Here is an 18972-nt window from a genome sequence, read left to right as displayed (position 1 = left end):
GTGTTATCAGCATCTCCAGCACAAATCCAAAACACAGCCCTGGCTATCTGCTAGGAAGAAAATTAACTCTATCCCAGCCCAAACCAGCACATTATCCAGGCAAAAACATACTGATTTGCTAAGCAAATCATTTAAAAATATTCCAAGAATGCAAATTTACACACTTGGCAGCAACCTCCTCTAAAAGCCAAACCAGAAAAGATGTCATTTTCAAGCAGTGAAATCAATGTGATGCTGAAGAGAGATGAATTAGACCTATTTATTGAAAAAGGTGTTTAAAAAACAAAATGTGGATTCCCATTGCTGAAGTTCTCAAGAATACAAGAAGGGATCATGAAAAAAGAATGCCAGTAGGGCAGCAGCAGGGTGACTGCATGTGTGCTCACACAGAACTGTGCCTCAGTTCTTGCTAAGACAATGCTATCAGGTATTTCATGACAGTTTCAGTGGCTGGAGTAATTGAGAGGTTGCTATTTATTTAGGATTCTGACAGCTGGAAGGAGCTGTTGTGCCCCCTATCCGACACCAATAAAAAACAACTTCCTGCTCAATAGCAAAAGTCAAATGATGTCTGACCTAGTCTCTTCTTGACTGTGTATTATCAAAAAAAAAAAAAAAAATTCAAAATAATAGTTCCCTGCAAGACTTAAAAAAAATTCTAAAATACATAGATCGAGATCTTGTATATCTTTCTTTTAAACACTCCTATCATCCTTCGGAATTACGCTGTTATTGCTCAAATAATGCTCCTTTCCTTCTGGCTAAATCCAGAAGGTTTTAAGAGGCTTCTGTCTGTTGGGACTCTTTGGTACAAGAGGGTATTAACAGGCCTTCTGCTTCAGGATACAGAAAAGCAGGAATTCCTGCTGGATGTGCTTTAGGTGTTGAGGATAAAGGCAAAGTTTGAGTAGCAAGCATTAAGAAGAATGGAAATAAACAAATGGTCAGATGAAAAAGGGTCAAATCCTCCTCTGTGGGATGTTTTTCTCTCTCCATAGCACAGGAAGTCTGAAGAATCCTGGACCCTAATTCAGGCACCTCTGTAGGATGAGATGGACTGTGATTCCTCTAGGGCAGGTCCTCTGTCCTGGCATTTCCATGTCTTTAGTTTGTAATCCAGCCAGGTGACTCAAGCAGAAGCCTGATGACAAAGGAAGGAACATTCCACAGCCTCATGAAGCAAGTTTAGCCCTCCCAGAGGAACACAAAGCAAATCAAGTCAAATCAGTTTTACTCTTGGTGTGCAAACAAACAAAGGAGCATTCAGGGAAGGCAAGAGCACAAAATACTTCCAAGGCAAAGGTTCAGGGCTTGTTCTTTATGACAGGGGACTTCCCTCTGGAAGAGTCATTTATGAACAATGTTAAGGCAGCAAATCACAGCTTAAAAATTCAAAAGCAGCAACTCATTCAAGGAAAGAAATGCCTTTCCACTAGCACTTGTGCACAGTATCAGCAAGATGAGGGAGGCTCTGTTCAAAGAGCCACTGTGCCTCCTTTGGCTTAGGATCCCAGGTTCACACTCCTCCAGAGCCCTGGTGCTGGGCAGGAAGCCAGACCAGCTGAGCTCCCCTCCCCTAGTGCTGCTGCTGGGTCACCATCCTGAGCATTTTGAGTGCCATCTCTCCTTGGTCAGCTGGTACCTAGCACAGAGAAAAGCACAGGATAAGCAGCTGCTACAAGAAAGCAGACAGCAGCTACACACACATCTTCAGTCTTCTTGCTGATTCCACCCCAAGGACTTGATTATTTACCATGTGCCCAGCCTTGAGAATCCAGAAGAAAGCAAAGTTCTTATAGGCCTTGTGGAAAGCAGCTGTCTCAGTGGATTCTGGAGACACATACAGTGCCTGCCACCTTTTCTGGCTGAACTGCTCCAGATCGGGCCACTTCAGTTTCCGGATCCATGCCTCCTGGCCTGTGGAGATAAGAGACAGCATTGATTACTAATACCTGGAAATCATTGATCCTTGCTTCCACAGCAGCTTGGGAGTCCAGTTCAGCTGGACACCCCCTGTACTGGATACCAGTACAGCAGAGTTAGCACAGAGTCTGTGTGCTCAGATACTTAAAACAATTTTGTTATGTCTAGGAAAATTCAGGACAAACTAAACCAAACCAATGGAGGGGAGAAGAGAATAAGTAAACAGTGAAGGTGTGTATGGAATTGATTTAGAATTGCACAAGTTGAACATCTGCTTCTTGGAGGCTCTGCAGCCCTAGAAATTCCAACATATTTAACTTTGCACCTCAAACACCTTGAATGTCCTGCCATGGAGAAGGATCAGCCATGCCAAGGTCCCCTCCTGGAAATCAGAAGAGGCAGTGTTTTTCTGTTTGTCAGACACTCATGGAGGGGAGACTGGAAAGGCTTTCTGTTTCCAGGTGCTGCTGTAGAAGGCAGAGGTCAAGACAGCAACAAGATCAATTCCAGATTCCAAGGGGGACAAAGCTCTAGCCTAACCTGTGAACTGCTGGAAGAATTTACATGTTAACTGTAGCTCAATTTCAGATCAAAATGTGATAACCTGGAGCACCACTAACCGCTAACCTGTTTTGACAGCCTAAATACTGTGTTTCCTGCATTTATTGATTGCTGTGTTTTTCATGAAGGGCATCTGAATATCTAATTGGACAGAGACATACAAGGAATAAAGCCTTTCACAACAAAGGAAGGTGTTTGTGGAGTCTGTGACTGCAGATTCTTTAACTCAGTGAGAAAAGACCGGTGGAAGGGAGCACAACAGCCCTGTGAGGCATTCCAGCAGCACTTGGCCTGGCTCCCAAACTGCCCCTGGACCAAACCAGCATCTTGCAAGCAACAAACAAAGCCCAGGGTGTGCAGGAGCCTACACTGAGAGCAGGTGTGATCACTCTTCCACTGCACCCTCCCTCATTAATTACCAGCATTCTTTGCCTATGAATGAGCATACACACACACACGCATCTATGTGCCTATCCAGGAGGATTAAGTGAATTATTAGCTTCACACTGAAACAAGCAATTACTGATGTTGCAGATTCATTTCTCAACAGTATAGTGGAGGTAAAGGATTTGCCTCTCTCAGAGGGATGTAAGCAAAACATACTAAGTGCTGCTCATTTATGACTGTAGTATTTAAGCACTGCTAGTTAGATAGGAGGTTTGTACAGGAGATTGAAGAAATCTTTCACTATATTGGTACTGAAAGCTCCACATTCTACTCATCACATGTTCTGTTTCCATTCCCAGTCAAGAAGTTCCTCACCCATGGTGTCAACAATGAGGTCCAGCTGCCCATTATAGACTGTAACATTGACATTGGCTGCCAAAAGCTGATCAACAATATCGATGACGGGTTTCATGAAGTCCTCAGCCATGTTCTCAAAGACCTGCTTGGACTGACCTGGTTAGAACCAGAAAGGCAAATTTTAAGTGATGAAGGATGTCATCCCCAAGCTGGGACAGAAGCATGGGCTAAAGGCTCTCAAATGGAGTTCATAGCTGCACAAAGAATAGTCCTAGCCCAAAGTGGCACCAGTGATTTATCAGTCTGAGGAACAGGAGGACCAGACAGCAGCTGTGCTCCCATTGGAGCTCATGGACAGTGCTCTAATTTCTGGCTCCTATTTACATGCACAGGGTGCTGACATCAGCCATTTAAGCCTGTTTTACACCCCTTCCTTCCTAAGATGCATCATTACATGACATCAGACTTCTGGCACAGAAAAGCTGACAGGAATTCCAGCAAGATTGCATGAAAGACAAAAAACAGCTCCTTAAATACAGAGGATCTTCCTCCCTCCCCCTACATTTTTAGTTACTTGGCTAAAGATTGATACAAGCAGCAGAATCTGAGCCACATCTCCTCCCACAGGCCTGCCCCACGGCATCTTAATTTCTAAGAACAAAATCCCCTTCTTACCCCATGGATAACAACAATTAAATGTGACAGTTGTATTTTCCTACAGGATGCAATACTGTAAACAACAGGTGCACACTAGCAGACAGGAAAGTACCTCCCCACTTCACACAGTCAGGAATGATCATCAGCTTCTTTCTGATGGGCCCATTCATCAGCTCATCAAGGCTGCCCTGATGCATTTTTCTGACGTGGTGCTGGTAAAGCCGCACTGAAAAATCAGAGAACACACTTTGATCAGTGTGTTTAGGACACCATCCTGCACAGATAACAATCTTCAATGGCAATCATGGCCAACAAACCCTTTCCTAATGAAAATGCAACACCATAGAGACATATTTGCTTGCTTTTACAAGAAACCACTGAAGTCAACCCTTATTTAGGGCAGGATGATACAGGAAAAATCCATCCATTCCTACTTTTGGCTAACACTACACTTTTTCTGGGCATCTGCTTCTGCTTTAATGACCTGGCTCTTCTCAACAATCAGTTATTTTTGAGCTGCAATATTTTACTTTCAGGAGTTAATTTCACCTTCTCTTATTGGAGCCAACAGAAAAAGAACTTCAAAGAAACTCTACACGTGTGGCTTTCACATTGTTGCACAAAAATCATGGAGCAAGAATTTAATCAGACTGTTTATACTGATGAGACACTTTTGTGTCCTGTCTTATAGACAGAAATGAAAGACAGTAAGAGGAAGTAACTTAAAAGGTCATAAAATGATGTTGCAATTATACTGACTGCTTCCTTGCTCTAATTTTTCCAGGATGTATAGGTGGAGGTGTCATCTATAGGGCTGTTCCACATTCCTATCTGCCTCTATACAACAGCAAACAAGTTCTGCTCAGGAGAATATCAACATCCATTTGGAGGATGTGCTACATTGAGGCTCTTTCCACTGTCAGAGTTGAAGGTATGTGAATTGAAACACAGGGCCTCAGCAGTTTAAGTATTTAAATACAGCTTACTGAGATGGAGATTTTCTTGTTCATCTGATTTCATTTCTGGAACCTCCTTAGCCAAGATGTTATAAAAGTTCACATTGTCTGTGTTCTGAAAACACAAGATAATTTCAGTAACACTAATAAAAACATTTCTCAGAGATGAAGAACAGTCTTTCCTGAAAAGAAAAAAAAAAAAAAAAAGGTAAGTAAATCCTAAATAAAGGACCCTGTGACCTGTCACTTTACCTGCATACCAGGAAGATATTTGTGAAAAACTTCCATTCTACATTTGCTTTGAGAAGTGGGAAAGATTCTTCAAGCCTGTTCTGTTCACACATGGGTCATACCAGAGATGTTATTTACTCCTCTGAAGCAGATGTGAAGCTACAGGAAGTCTTACTCTGCATTACTCATGACAGAGCAGCAGTGCCAGGTGATGCCTTCAGACAGCCCCTACTGCCAGGTCTGCTCTGGTGCTGCTCTCAGTCAACATCCTTTCAACCTACAATCCTCCAAAATCTAAAATGCTTCCTTCAAAACGTGGTGATGGGTATGAGCCACCCCTCTTCTGGAGCTGCTGACAGCTGGATGTGCCCAAGTATTGCAGATTGGTGGCTCTGGTGCAGCTGACAGAGGCTGCCTGCATCTAAGGACAAAGGTGAGCAGTGCTGCCATTAGAGAAGTCACTCCAGATTCCTGAAATCCTGCTTTACTTGATTTTTGAGTTTTTAAAGTTCTGATGCTTAGGTCAGCTCACAACAGCAACCTCAGAAGAATTGCAGTGCCTTCACAACTGAGAGGGGAAGCCAAGCAGATTTGAAAAGTAAATCAGGAACCAGAAGTTCTTTCCAAACAGCAAGAAGCAAAAACAACTATGTGCAAGGCCTATCAGTTATGAAACAAAAAAACCAAACCAAACACAAATGAAAAAAAAATGAAGTGGGTCCAGATTAGCCTTTCTGTCCAAGGAAGCCAGAGCCTTACATGCACTAAAGAATGAGATGTAACAGAGAATGAGATTCTGGAGCAACCTTTTAACAGGAGAAACAAAACCAAAACTTTACCAATCTTTCATGCTGGAACTTTCTAAGTAACAAGATGCAGTGACCCACAGTAACAGACCATAAGCTGAGGTTCCTTTCCACCCTGTACACCTGTTGTTCTTCAAATTGTGCAATTCAGATTTGTGTCTTGCTGGATGCAGTTTTCAATATTCAAAGCTTTCCAGGAGATATAGTTTCTTTAATTTGAAACTGTGGAAATCAAGAGGACTAGTTGTATGCTGAAACCTCAGTGCAATACTGGAAGACTACAAGGGCTGTCCTGCCCACTTTCTCTGTCACTCACCCAGTGGGGCAGAGCAAACATTCCTTTATATCAGCACTGGGATAAAACAAATCCTGACAAAAATGACTGGGCAGAGGGTTGGAGAATTCATGCCAGCTCAGCACTCATAGAAAGGATAACTTGAAATTATGTGCCTTCCCCAGGCAGCAGTTAGTTCTTATGTTAGTCAAAGACCTCACCTCTTCAATGACACCTTCAGCCTTGCCCCAGAGCTCAGTAGCCAGCCCATATTCATTTTTATTTATTGCATCCATTATTTCTTTGGCGACAGCAGTCACCTCTGCTAGACCATTATCGTCCAGGAAAGACTGGAAGACAAACACAAAGGACAGTTTCAATTAAAATTCCACATTCATTTATTGCTAAGAGCCTCCATGCTTTTGAGGTTTTATTCAGGCCAAGAGGTAATCTTAAATTCAAAAAAGTAATCTTAAATTCAACACCCATTTGTACTGTATGGCAGTACGAGGGATCAGGTGGGAACCAAGAGTTTAAGGTACTTACAGTGCTGTAAAGGTAGGGCCCCCAGGACAGCACAGAGTCTAAACAAAGGGAACAGATTTCAAACTGATAATCAATCATTAACATAAGATTTAACTTACTTTTCCTTTACTGGGGGAACAGTATTTATGAGAAAAATAAATGGAGATTAATCAGTAAAAGGGTACAATCAGCTGTTTAACCCTAGGGTTATGTATCACAGAGCAGGTTCTTTACAAATCCTGCAACATCATTAACCTCCTATGAATTAACCAGTGAAATTTATTTAAGGCAACCAACAATCTTTACCAAAATGTTCTCCCCCAGCATTGCAGCACATTGCCAGAAAATGGGTGGAGGTCTAACAAGAGAATGGGAATTATCTAAACTGATCTGTTTGAAAAGCCACAAGGGAACAATTGAGTTATAAAACAAATCTGCTTTGTAACAACTTTGTTTGTAAATTCTTAAGGATCAGCTGATGGCAGACAGGTAAGAGCTTGCTTGGTATTGTCCTGTGCTGCAGGGAATTTGTGAAACCTGCCCTTGCCAATCTCACTGAAGGACCAAGAGCCTTTTGATTTGCTTTTCCTCCTCCACCAGACACAAATCTCACTTGCAGCCTTGTGAATCTTTTGGTGGCCACATTTAAGCACAGGACTCTTACAAAACACCTCAGAGGCTGTGGAGGTGTGTAAGGGACATTTCACCATCCCTCCACTTCAGATGCAAGTGTGCTCCTCACTGACCTTGATCTCTGACTTTTCCTAACCTAGATACATTCTAAAGTGAGACTCTTCAGTCACAGCCTGCAAGGTTCGGTATTTCTTTTTGGTTTACCAGACTCACTACAGAGTTAATTCACTTAAGGCAAGGATGGCATTTTTGACTTTAGGCACTCATGGATTACAATATCCAACAAAACAAAATAACAAATCATCCACAGTCTGAGGAGCTTAAACGTACCCAAAGGAGAAATCCAGGAGTCTCCAAGAGCAGTCCCCATAAAATTGCACTTTATGGTCCCTCTTTGAACAGCCTTTGTGAATAAGAGGAAAAACAAAACACCAAACCAAGAATCAAAGTTTAGTTAGATACCCATGACTCTAGAGTGAAAAAAGTAAGTAGCATCGTGAATTAGGCAATAGGGACAGTGTATTCCAGAACATAAAAGTACTTGTAGAACTCCAGGTTTTAAAGTGAAAAGTGAACTATGTCCTCCAAGTGCTTACCTTGTGCAGCTCTAAGGCAACCCCAGCAGCCATTTTACCTCCGTAAGATTCAGAAAATATGTAGAATGGGATGGTCTGGGGAGAGAAAAGCCACACACAAGGAACTTGTTGGGCAGAAGATACCCCGTCCATCTCCCACATCCCACAGGACCCAGGAACTGGCTGTTCACCTCTCACCATCAAACATTTAATGTTTGTCTTATCTGAAGCGGCACATAAGGTTTCCATAACATCCTGGTGATTTGCTGGGGTTGGTTCTGAAGCCTTTTGGAACTATAAGTAGCTGTGATCCTCTATATGCTGCTTGGATCATTCAACAGACAATAATCTACCCCAATGCTTATCTAACCAACCCCAAAATCAAGATACAACTTCTGAAATGTGGAAAATAAGAGGCAATGGTTTTATCTGCACCAAACACTACCTAACAGCAAAACACTGCTCATCTGGAACTCTGTTCCCTAATTATTTTTGCATTCTATTTAAAAGCAGAGAAAAATACAACAATAAACAAGAATTCAATTAACTTACCTGGAATTCTGTTCTACACTTGAAGAATTCTCCAAGAAAAACCATCATATCAGAAACTACTGTGGTAAGGTTTTGGGCAAACAAGCTACAATCATCCACATAACTGAATCCAGTGCCCACAGGATTATCCACAAACAAGATACTGGCTGCCTGCAACTGTAGAAGCAGAAGGAAGGTTTGTATAAAACCTCAGTTCAGCACCAGCAAGAAACCTTAGTTTTGATGGCACAAATGATTAACTGAGTCAGCAAATCCCTGGACCTGAAAAAACTTGCAGAAAAAATAGGTGCAACATAAAGTCCTTCAATTAGCCCAATCTGTAACCTCAAACACACCCAAAAAGTCCCAGTGATCCAGGGCCAGGTCACCTAGGGAATGCTGGAATACTTCAAACTATTGATAGCTCAGAGCACAAATATATTGCACTAATTAAACTTCCACCTTCACAGGTAGCTGTAATTTGTTTTCCCTTGAAGGCCCTACTGGACCTGTAATTACAAGCCATAGGTTTTATACTGCCAGCCACCCAGAAAAGGCTCTGTGACTGCACACAATGAAGCTGTGATCTGAAATAACACTTTCTACAATTTCCCTGCTCTCTATTTCCCAGACATCTCCATTTCACAATTTCATAGAAGACCAGATATACTTCATCAGATCAATATGTCTACCCCTCCATTCTAAACAAGACTATTCCTAAAACCTAATTTATGAACCACAATATTTCAACTTGAAATATTATAATTCTACTGAACTTTAAATGAAAAACTGTTCTGTTTTTTTGCATAGTGATCATCTGCTTACATAGGCAAACAAACATTTGTATTTAGTAGTTAGAAGCTGAATTCTCTACTGTACCCAGGTTGTATTTCTTGGTTTCAATGCTTTGTCTAATGGACCAATCTCTTCAAAGTTCCCATATCCACAGCCTGAAGATCCTGGACCTCCCTGCAGGGAAATACCAAATGACAAAGACATTAAAAGGCAGCATGGCATAGATAGGACAGATGGAAGAAAAATACAAGCCAGACAGTAAGTAGAATGACAGATTGTAAACTTTTAGAAATGGCTTTTGCACTACATGTTAATGTGCAGAGCAGGCTCTGTTCCTCATGGTCTTGGGTTATGCACACACATGCCATTTCTGAAAACAAGAATTCAACAGAGAAGCAGTCACTGACTTGTGAGAGCTTCTGGTAAAAGCTGCCTGCTATGTGAGCACAGTTTCAAAACCTCATTCCCTGAATATGGAGTGCAAAAGTTAACTGAGGCTTTGCAAGTCATTATCTTAATCAGCATGTAGAACTTCTGGGTTTCACTCTGATGAAATAACCCAGAAAAATAAGGAAGTCCTCAAGTGATTCTACTCAACATTAACTTCTGAAATGTACTGTGGAGAACACGTCACCACTTTTATTAAACTGGAATTGTTTCCATTTAGCAAACAGCCTAAATCTCTGATTATTTTATCTACTTTCTCTCTCTGAACATTGTTTTGACTTCAAACTCTCCAGGAAAGAAGCTGTGAAACTACAATGCACAAAAATCACTACTGTTGTATGACAGATAAGAACAACTTCTGTTATTGCACTCGAACTTGATGGAAGGTGAGCAGTTGAGGACACCTCATAACTGCAGAATTAAATCATCCTTGTTTTTCCCAACACTTCACTCACAAGGAGAGGCATTTAGAACCAGGCAGTTTTGAATCCTGTTTCTGTACAGCTGCACAATATCAGATAGACTGAACCAGGCACAGATGGAAAGAATTACTGCTTAGGTGTCTCTAACCAAACCTTACCTGAAGCCACATGACGAGAGGTAACTCTGTGAAGTCTTTGGTTGGGTTATTTGCATAATAGAGCCACCAGAACATGTGGGCCTTGCTCCGGACCTCCACATATCCCCATAGCTCTTTGGGCTCCTGAGGCTGCCTCAGAACGTACCCTTGAGAGGAAATAAAAATAACAATCAGCTAGGTAAAAAGGCTCAGCTTTGGGCTTTCCACCAAAATTGTTCCAAAACATTACATTTCGATCTTGGGTGTGATAATTAGAAGCGCTACTACTATTAAAAAAAAATTACTATAAGAAGCCTGCCTATACTTACACCCCCACCCACAGCTGAGTTATCGTCAATGAATGAAGTGTGTAATTAAGTGCTTCCTTATCAGAGCCCGGTGTTAGAGCTGCCGCCGGAATAACAGCCCAATCGCTGGAATAATTTGTTCTTGAAGTGTTTTCAAGGCCTGGGCTGAAAGCACAACCCCACTAACCCAAATGGAATAACTCCCCAACCAGTTGCGATTTCCACAAGGATCACAGAATATTCTGAGTTGAAAGGGACCTAAAAAGATCGAGCCCAACCGTGTAGTGACTGAAGCGTTTAGCACGGGGATCGAACCCGCAGCTTTGGCGTTATTGGCTCCACGGCCCGACCAACTGAGCTCATCCCAGCACCCTCATCTGGGTGTCTGCGGAGACCTCAGCGCTTCAGAGTCCCCAAGGAGAGCTGATGCAGACAGACACAGGGCCACTTCTAAAGGAATCCAAAATATAATCTAAACTCAATTAAGTCAGTGAAGTCTGGTCACCTCACACAGTCAGTCCACTGTCCATCTCAGACACGGAACAGACCTTTGACTTTCCATCCCTTTATCTCAGGGACCAGGGCAAAAGGCACCAACGCACTGGACTAGGCGCAATAAAGCTTTTCCAAGCCACGGTGGCCAGGCTTTGCTGCTCCCGCCGGGCCTCCCGCCGGGCCTCCCGCCACCCTCTCCGTCTCTCCCGACCGCCACCTCGGCAAGCGGAATTTCCCGCGGCTCTGCCCGGCAGCGGGACACCGGAGCGCCGTGCTCGGAGGCCCCGCTCCCGTCCCGTCCATCCCGTACCTGCGGCCAACAGCAGCACGGAGAGCGCGGTCCCAGCTCGGAGCGGCCCCATCGCTCCCTCAGCTCCCGCGGTCACGGGACCGGCCCCCCAGCCCCGCGGCACCGCCCCCCGTGCCCGCCCTCTCCGCCCCTTCCTCCTCCTCCTCCTCCTCCTCCTCCATGATGGCGGCCGGCGGCGGCCCGGTGCGGCTGCGGCTGATGTTCGACCACCCTCCACCGGCCAGCCCGGGCTGCGCGCTGTGCTGGCTGCTGCTGGAGCCGGGCCAGGCGCGGCTGGTCACCGACCTGCTCAGCCTCATCCGCCATCGCTTCGGCTTCAGCCGCCGCGCCCGCCTCAGCCTCTTCCTGCAGGGGGCGCTGCTGCCGCCCGCCGAGAGCGCGCGCCTCGTGAGGGACAACGACTCGCTGCGGTACGGACCGGACCGGGACAGGGATACAGGAAAGGGACAGGGACAGCGGGATAGGGACAGGGACAACGGGAAAGGCACAGGGACCAGGACAGCGGGATCGGGACAGGAACAGCGGGATCGGGACAGGGACAGCGGGATAGGGACAGGGACTGGTTCAGCGGGATCGAGACAGCGGGATCGGGACAGGGACCAGAGGAGCGGGACCGGGGCAGGGACCGGGACAGAGGGATCGCACAGAAAGAGCGGGATCCGGACCGAGATCAGGACAGCAGGACTGGGCCCGCGAGATCAGGACAGGGACCGGGCCGGCGGGGTCGGGGGTCAGTCCCACACAGCCCCTCATCAGTGTCTGTCAGGATCTAAAGGCGGTACCAAGAGGCCGGGCCGGGTTCTGCCCGCCGGTCCCCACCCGTGGGACACGAGGCAGGAATTGATGCCCAGGAGGTTCCACCTGGCCGTGAGGAAAATCTTCCCTGGGACAGATTGTCCAGAGAGGATGTGGAGTTTCCCTCACGGGGGAAATTGCAGAGCCCTCTGGACACAACCCTGTGCTCTGGGATTGCTCTGCTTAGGCAGGGAGGTGAGAGCAGCTGACCCCGCTGTGGTCCCTTCCAGCCTGACCCGTGCCCGGATTGTGTGAATCCATCCCCACATGGGTGGGACAGGGATGTGCCTTCCCCGGGGGACTGAGCTCCTCCTTCCCTGGGCGTGGAGCAGGAGCCGGGTGCCCACGGGCACTGATTCCCAACGCCTGAGACACCCCAGCATGTCCAAAGGGGATGGACGGAGCCAAGCGGTTGGAAATGTTCCCGAGGATGGAAGGGGAGCCTGTGCCTGCAGGGGACTGTCCCGGGAAGAGCTGGAGCATCTTCACTCTAGGGGAACTTCCCTGAGCTGCTTTCATGTAGGGAAAAGTGTTCATTATGCTGAATGGTGGGTGGTTTTTTTTTTTTTTTTTTTTAACAGAGTAAAATTGGAAGAGATAGTTGGAGATGATTATGAAGAGATAGATGATGGCTTTATCTGCACAACAAAAGAAGACAAAAAAAGGCACAGGCACAAGCAGGACGAGGAAGAATTCTCTCGGAATGAAAGCAAGCATAAAAGGAAAAAGAAAAAGGAGAAGCATGACCTTGAGTATTCCTCTTGTAGGGAAGAGACTTCTGTAGATACTTGGGACTCTCAGAAAAGGTACACGAAAAGAAAAAGAAAGGAAGAAGTTAGAGGAAGAAATAGACTCGCAGAAGGTAAGGAAGAGACTTCTACTTCTCATTCTAAAAAGATGAAAAAAACAGAGAGGGAGAAGCAGTTGGCAACAAAAAAGAAGGATGAAAAGCACACAGAGGTTGCTGCAGCAAAAATGGCTTTAGAACAGGCAAATGAGAGCTTTTCTCTAAATTCTGGTAAAAATAGCACCAAAAAGATCACAACAGAGTCCAGGAAAAAGAGGGTGGGAGCTTCAGATTCCTCCAGCACATCGTCTGACAGTGACACCAGTGAATTAAATGCAAAGGAAAATAAATCTTCCCATAAACCTGTAGTGGTGACACCTCCCAAAGACAAATACCAAGATGCTTCAGATTCTGATGTGAAAACTAATAAAGTGACTGTAAAGTCTAATGGTGAAAAGACTAAGACTGCAATTAGTAAAAATGCTAAAAAACCCCAGTCTTCTTCTAGTTCAGATTCTGACTCAAGTACAGAGGATGAGAATGTGACACCAGCACAAGACAGCACTGCGAAGGAAAAATCAGTGCCAAACCATGTGGTGGCTGTAAAAGCCAGCACCAAGGCTCCCAAAGCAAAGAGCTCCTCTTCAGACTCTGGTAGTTCAGATTCAGACACACTGGTCATTAAAAAATCTGCAGCAGGTGCTGGACTGCATAATTCCATAGTGAGGAACTGCACCAAACAGCTGCCAGCCAGTGCTCAAGGACTGTTTGCCAGCCCAGGCCGTGGAAGGGGGCATGGAATGGGAGAGGAGAACTTCTGGAGAGGACCTAGGGGCCGTGGGTTTCGTGGGATGATGAGGGGCCATGGGAGAGGAGCAAACCCTGGCTTCTTCTATAACTACAGCAGTGAAGGCCAGAAACAGAGGCAGTTAAATGAAGCTGCGACAAACACTTCTGTCCTTGTCCAGGTGAGTGGCTGACACAGGCAGGCAGAGGTCACCTTTCTCTGGCAGCTTGAACTGCACAAAGAACCTGTGGGATGGAGAGTAATTCATAACAGCAGAAATAGCTTAGTGGGATAAAGGCTGATCTTAACTTTTATTTACTGTAATTCCATTTACCAGCCTGAGGATGTGTTTGAAACAACAGTAAAGTGATTGTATTATGTACATAAAAACAAAGAATGTACCTTGCTCTTCTCAGAGCTTCTTGCAATCCATATAGAATGAACATTGTCTTCTGTTTTTACTGATCCAATAATTAAATCTATGGGTTAATCTTTGTTTCACAGAATCCCGTGGAGATTCCCAAAAGAGACTATAGTGTGTTACCTCTTCTAGCTGCTCCACCTCAAGTGGGAGAAAGCATTGCCTTTAAGGTAAAGAACTCTGGAAATACTGAATGTTAGTAGGTTAAAATTGCTTTATTTGGTCCACTCTTAAGTTCCTGGCCTAATAATTTCTCTAAGAAATTCACTTGTTGTAAAGCCTGGCTTTGATTTTTACAAATGTTTGGAGCATATAGAGAAGTTAAATGCATTTCTTTAGACTTTCTGTGTTTGTATAACATAAGAAATGCTGTCTCTGCTGTCATTTCAATGTGATTTTCCATGTAAATGTTACTGCAAGTTTTACCATACAAATAATTACACTGCACTGCGAAACAAAAAAGTAAATGAAACCCTGCAGCTGAGGAGACCGGGGTCCGCCTCCCTGATCTTCTCACAGATTCTGACCTGAATGTAAATCCTTTGGAGCAGCAAGTCCTGGAAGTCTCCCTGGGACCATGATTGGCGTTGTGGTCCAGGAGTAGGAGACTTGGCTCTGGCACTTTTCTCTTGCAGAAGAAACTGTCTGGATGTAGGTGGAATCATCAAAGATTGGGAAAGGTTTCAGTTTGTTACTTATTATCTCTTTCAACAGCGCCTGGAACTAACTGAAAATTACAGTCCTGAAGTTTCAGACTATAAGGTACTGGTTTTCTCTCTTCCCTTCATTCACTCACAAAACTATGATAGGTGAGGTATGGTTTAGATATTTTGATATTGTGCAGTGGTTTTCCTTGCATCTGGTTGACTCCACAGGTTATTCCTGGTGCAGCAGTAAAAATCAAAACTCTAGAAGCTGAAACTAATTGAAAATTTGAAAGATGTAGCTGTTATTTAAAAAAGAAAACAAAACCAAACAAACCACCAACTACAAGGATTATTAATAATCATTAATATTTTAGTGATGACAAAAAATGCAGACCCTCAAGTAGAAAAATTCAGCTGTATTTGAGTCTACTGCTATTTGAAGTCAGGGCAAGTTCTTAAAACTGGTGCAAGTAAAATTTTGTTGCTACTTCAAATAATTTGGTTTCTGGATAAGTACCAATTTAAACTGCAAAATTAGTGACAATGAGTAACTTTGGTTTATTGATGCTAGTAGTTACAGATTGCTGAGCATTAATTCTTTGCAGATTTTGTACATGGAGACTGGAAAATTTGATTGCCAAATACAATTTTTTCCTCTGGCAGCAATCAAGTAGCACATTGGTTCTGAATATGGAATAGTTATCCAGTGCTGAAGTGTGTCTTAACTGGTTCTTTTCTTGTTGCTTTGTGAAGGAGGCAAAAATAATCAGTTGGAATGCTGAAAATAAGCAGATTGAACTTGAGATCCTTTCAACATCAGCAGGACAATGTATGTACCTGGGGACACCAAGGGCTTGTTGTCATGTGCTGTCACCTGGAAAACCAGAAGTCCAATGAACACCTTGTCTTTCAGGAGTATTCCAAACTCCCTTGGGTTCATTCTCAACACACCCCTCCCCTCCTCATTCCCTTCCCAAAAAGTCTGTTAAATTGAGAAGTTTTAACCCTTGCTAGTTGAACTGAAAAATGCTCATGGGTGTTTACAAAATATTTTTTTTTTCAGTCAGTTTGAGTGGTCAGTAACTCACGTCTACTGTGGTATCATTTTCTGAAAGGAATTATTTTATTTCTTTATTTCTATTATTATTTCTGGGACTGCAGAGACAATGTGAGGTAATAATGGTGTGTCTTCAGTGTGTGTGGAAGTGAGAAGTGAGTCCCTGCAGTGATAAGATCCAGTTCCTGAGACCTGAAATGATGAATGTTTCTCAAACTGTGTATCCTCCAGTTGCCATTTAAGCCAGAATTAATGAATTGTCATATAAGCATTCTTCTCAAATTTCAGCAACATATTGTTGACTTTCTTATGTGAATAGTCAGATAATCACCTTCATTTTAGTGTGTAGTATTCAGTTTTACCTCAAGATTTTTTGTTACGATTATGAACCCAGACACAGAGCACAAAAGAAATAAACCCAAAACAAACCCCAAAGACAAACTGGTTTTGATCAGCTTTTGTGGTAAACACTCAAAGTTTCTTTGGTTTGTAGCTCCTTGAGCTGGTTGTTTGGTTTTTCAGTTGCTAAGGAGCCAGGGAAGTTTGACCTGGTGTACCAGAGTGCGGACGGAGTGGAGCTGATTGAGTATGCGGTGCCTCAGGACACCAAGGTATGTGGGGGCTGCTCTGAGTCCTGCCCCAGCTATGCAGAGCTGCCCCCTGCCCTGCTTCCTGCCTCTGGCCACCTCAGGGATATTCCCTTTGTAATCAGACACTTGATTTGAATCAGTGGAAGCAAAAATAATTGTCCCTTTCCAGCAGGAATGTGCATGTTTATGTCAATAATCAGTTCTTGCATGTTACTCAATTAACTGGGGTCACAGCCGCTCATCAAACCTCTTGTTTTGGCTAATAAACAACATCATGTCTCAGAGAGATCCTTTCTTACCAGGCTTTCATTTCATCACTGTTGTTCTTACCTGTACCTTTCCTTACCCAGGACCTCAGGCAGGCTGGGGTTCATCAGTAGGATCAATGACTCACAGGAGGAGCTATGATCTTGGCTCAGTGGTGCTGTTGTTCAGGTCTAGGCAAAAGCCTAACGGCACAGAAATTGCATCTTGCTGGCACCTGCTAAGCGCTGCCTGTGGTTTGTTTTCAGATCACTGAAAGCTGGGACGCTCTGATAGAGCCAAGACTGATTGTGGAGCCTCCAGTTAATGGATCCAGCATTGAAAATGGAACATCCAGGATGTGAGAAAATGTGAACAATTGTACAGATTTGTTCTGTGAAATGCTGCCTTCTGGTTCTGAGGGGGGCAGTTTGCACTGGTGGATATTACTATCTTAAAAAGAAGTAGGCCAAAAGAAAAACACTTTTTTCCCTTAGGCTATGTTTTTGTGTAATACATGAAAACTTTGTTTATTATAGGAAGCCTTAATATAGATCTGTTGGGTTTGAATATTTATATCCTGCTGTAACAAGCTGCAGATCTGGAATGGTTTGATTAAAAGATAAAACACAACCCTGTACTGTGAGTAACTATTTAAATGTCTGGGTTTGGCTAGAGCTGTATAACTGCCAGAGGTTAACTTTCATTTAAAAATTAATTATAAGTATTGTTGATGTGCAGAACTTGCCCTCTGCTGCTGCCAAGCATCGTACAAATGCTGTGACTTTGCAGTTACTTTAAGAGTTCACCTGAACATGTCCAGAAAAGCCTGTGGATTTTGAGCTTCTGTGATTTTGAGGCAGATAAATAGCACTGCTAACTGTCATCTTTGCTTAGAATTTAACACAAACCCCTGGCATAATTGTGTCCCACTGTGTTAATCTATGTAGGCTATGAAAACCTTTATTTGTTTTAGAGCAAACCCTCTTGCCCTGTAAGTGCTGAAGTGTCTGTGCTGCCTTTCTTCTCCCCTTTCCAGCAGCAGAATGAGTCACAGGTGCTGCAAGGCACTGCACTAACAGCTCTAATAATTGTTGGCATTGAGGGGGCACCTTCTACCCCTGGTGCCTTGGCAAGTCTTAAACTTTCAGATAATCCCTGTCCTAGGAAGTGCACTCCTACAGAGAAGACATGGAAAAAACCCCAAATCCTAGATACAAACAAACACCTGAAAATTTGTACATTATGGTTTAGCTGTCATGTACTCTGACCTAGTGCATGAATCCATTAAAGTACTGTGCATTTTTGCATCAGCCTTATTAAAATGTCTTGTTTGTGAAGGAATCATTTTTATACAAGTAAACTGAATTTTTGCATTGTGGTTCTCTTCAGATGCCATTATTTCATGCTAGGATTTGGTTTTTTTAGAGAACAGTTAGATTTGTGTGGCTGTTCTTGCAAATTGGATGAAAAGAAGATGTCAGACACCAGCACAGTCGTGCTCAGGCAGTGGGGATTAATGGCAAGATTGTTTTTCTAAGGGAAATCATTACTTGTTAATTCTTAGGAAGTTGTGAAAGCTAAATGCAAGTGTTTCACTGCACCTCTTATTCCATTGCCTGCTGTGCATTTTGGGCATGAATTAAATGGATGCAGAGTCGCTCTGGCTGTGCCAAATAGGTGATGCTGGAAAACAAATGCACCCCTGAGAGAGGGTGTTTTGAAGGTAAAATCTTGAGTTTTATTTACCCATTGTTACAAAGTTTGTGTGAAGCTGCTGCTTCATTGCTCAAATGAGATCAGACCAAGCGTCCTCCCTGCCCCATCCACCTCTGAGGAATCTGGGATGGGCCAATGTGCATGTGAATCCTACAAGGAGGAGATAAAACGCTGAACAAACCCTCACTGCTGCCTTTCTGCCCTTGGGGCTTTCCTGTCTCTGGGCAGCCCCTTTGCTGGGGGCAGGAATGCAGATTTATCCCACTGTGCTTCTGGAGCCCTGCTTGGGCTCTGCAGGGCACTTTGAATGTGCAGTGTCTGGGCAAAGGGTTAGATTTAGTTCAGTCACAGTATGTTCTCAAGTATTTGCAAGCAAAAGAGAGTAATAACCTCAGTAGCTACTTAAAGGTAGCAGTAATTTTTTTATGTTAAAACTTTGTCTCTTAGACAGCAGGAGTGGTTGGGCTTCCTCCAAGCCCTCTTTGACAATGAGGAACATAAATTGCTCATCTGAGCTCTAAACATACTGTGCTATGCTCCAGAAGCAAAAGCTACAATTCTGAGGGTGTGTATTTACCCTTTTTATCTGCATACCT

At 43.8% G+C, this 18972-nt stretch overlaps 2 protein-coding genes across 3 annotated transcripts; one reads left to right on the top strand and one right to left on the bottom strand.

The window, feature by feature from the left end:
- Positions 1-1214: 1214 nt before the first annotated feature.
- SCPEP1 (serine carboxypeptidase 1) lies at positions 1215-11417 on the bottom strand. The gene is made up of 13 exons (XM_083874520.1): positions 11331-11417; positions 10239-10384; positions 9296-9385; positions 8438-8593; positions 7907-7981; positions 7641-7713; positions 6699-6736; positions 6374-6502; positions 4872-4956; positions 3998-4111; positions 3247-3384; positions 1754-1917; positions 1215-1642 (listed from the first exon to the last, which is right to left on the bottom strand). Exons 1-13 carry the CDS (start codon positions 11380-11382, stop codon positions 1577-1579), a joined length of 1326 nt encoding a protein of 441 aa, XP_083730646.1. The 5' UTR covers positions 11383-11417; the 3' UTR covers positions 1215-1576.
- A 72-nt stretch (positions 11418-11489) lies between these two features.
- Positions 11490-18033, top strand: COIL (coilin; the record flags this gene model as incomplete). 2 transcript variants are annotated; one of them, XM_083874456.1, is made up of 7 exons in its annotated part: positions 11490-11740; positions 12707-13880; positions 14204-14290; positions 14835-14882; positions 15521-15596; positions 16347-16435; positions 16927-18033. In XM_083874456.1, 7 exons carry the CDS (start codon positions 11490-11492, stop codon positions 17020-17022), a joined length of 1821 nt encoding a protein of 606 aa, XP_083730582.1. In that variant the 3' UTR covers positions 17023-18033. The 2 variants fall into 2 exon arrangements, with proteins under 2 accessions (XP_083730582.1, XP_083730581.1); XM_083874455.1 differs by lacking the exon at positions 11490-11740 and having other exon boundaries at positions 11758-13880.
- Positions 18034-18972: the final 939 nt, after the last annotated feature.

Source organism: Zosterops lateralis (genome assembly GCF_965231275.1).
Source record: "Zosterops lateralis genome assembly, chromosome: 18".
In the NCBI taxonomy this organism is placed as follows: Eukaryota; Metazoa; Chordata; class Aves; order Passeriformes; family Zosteropidae; genus Zosterops; species Zosterops lateralis.
This window is presented reverse-complemented; position numbering and strand designations above follow the sequence as displayed.

Bases quoted from the DNA above. Each gene is read 5' to 3' on its own strand.
- SCPEP1 (XM_083874520.1), bottom strand. From the start codon at position 11,382: ATGGGGCCGCTCCGAGCTGGGACCGCGCTCTCCGTGCTGCTGTTGGCC. The intron at 6,737-7,640 runs GTACGTTTAAGC...CCCTTTGTTTAG, and splicing joins CTCCTGGATTTCTCCTTTGG to ACTCTGTGCTGTCCTGGGGG. The intron at 3,385-3,997 runs GTACTTTCCTGT...GGTTCTAACCAG, and splicing joins TGACTGTGTGAAGTGGGGAG to GTCAGTCCAAGCAGGTCTTT.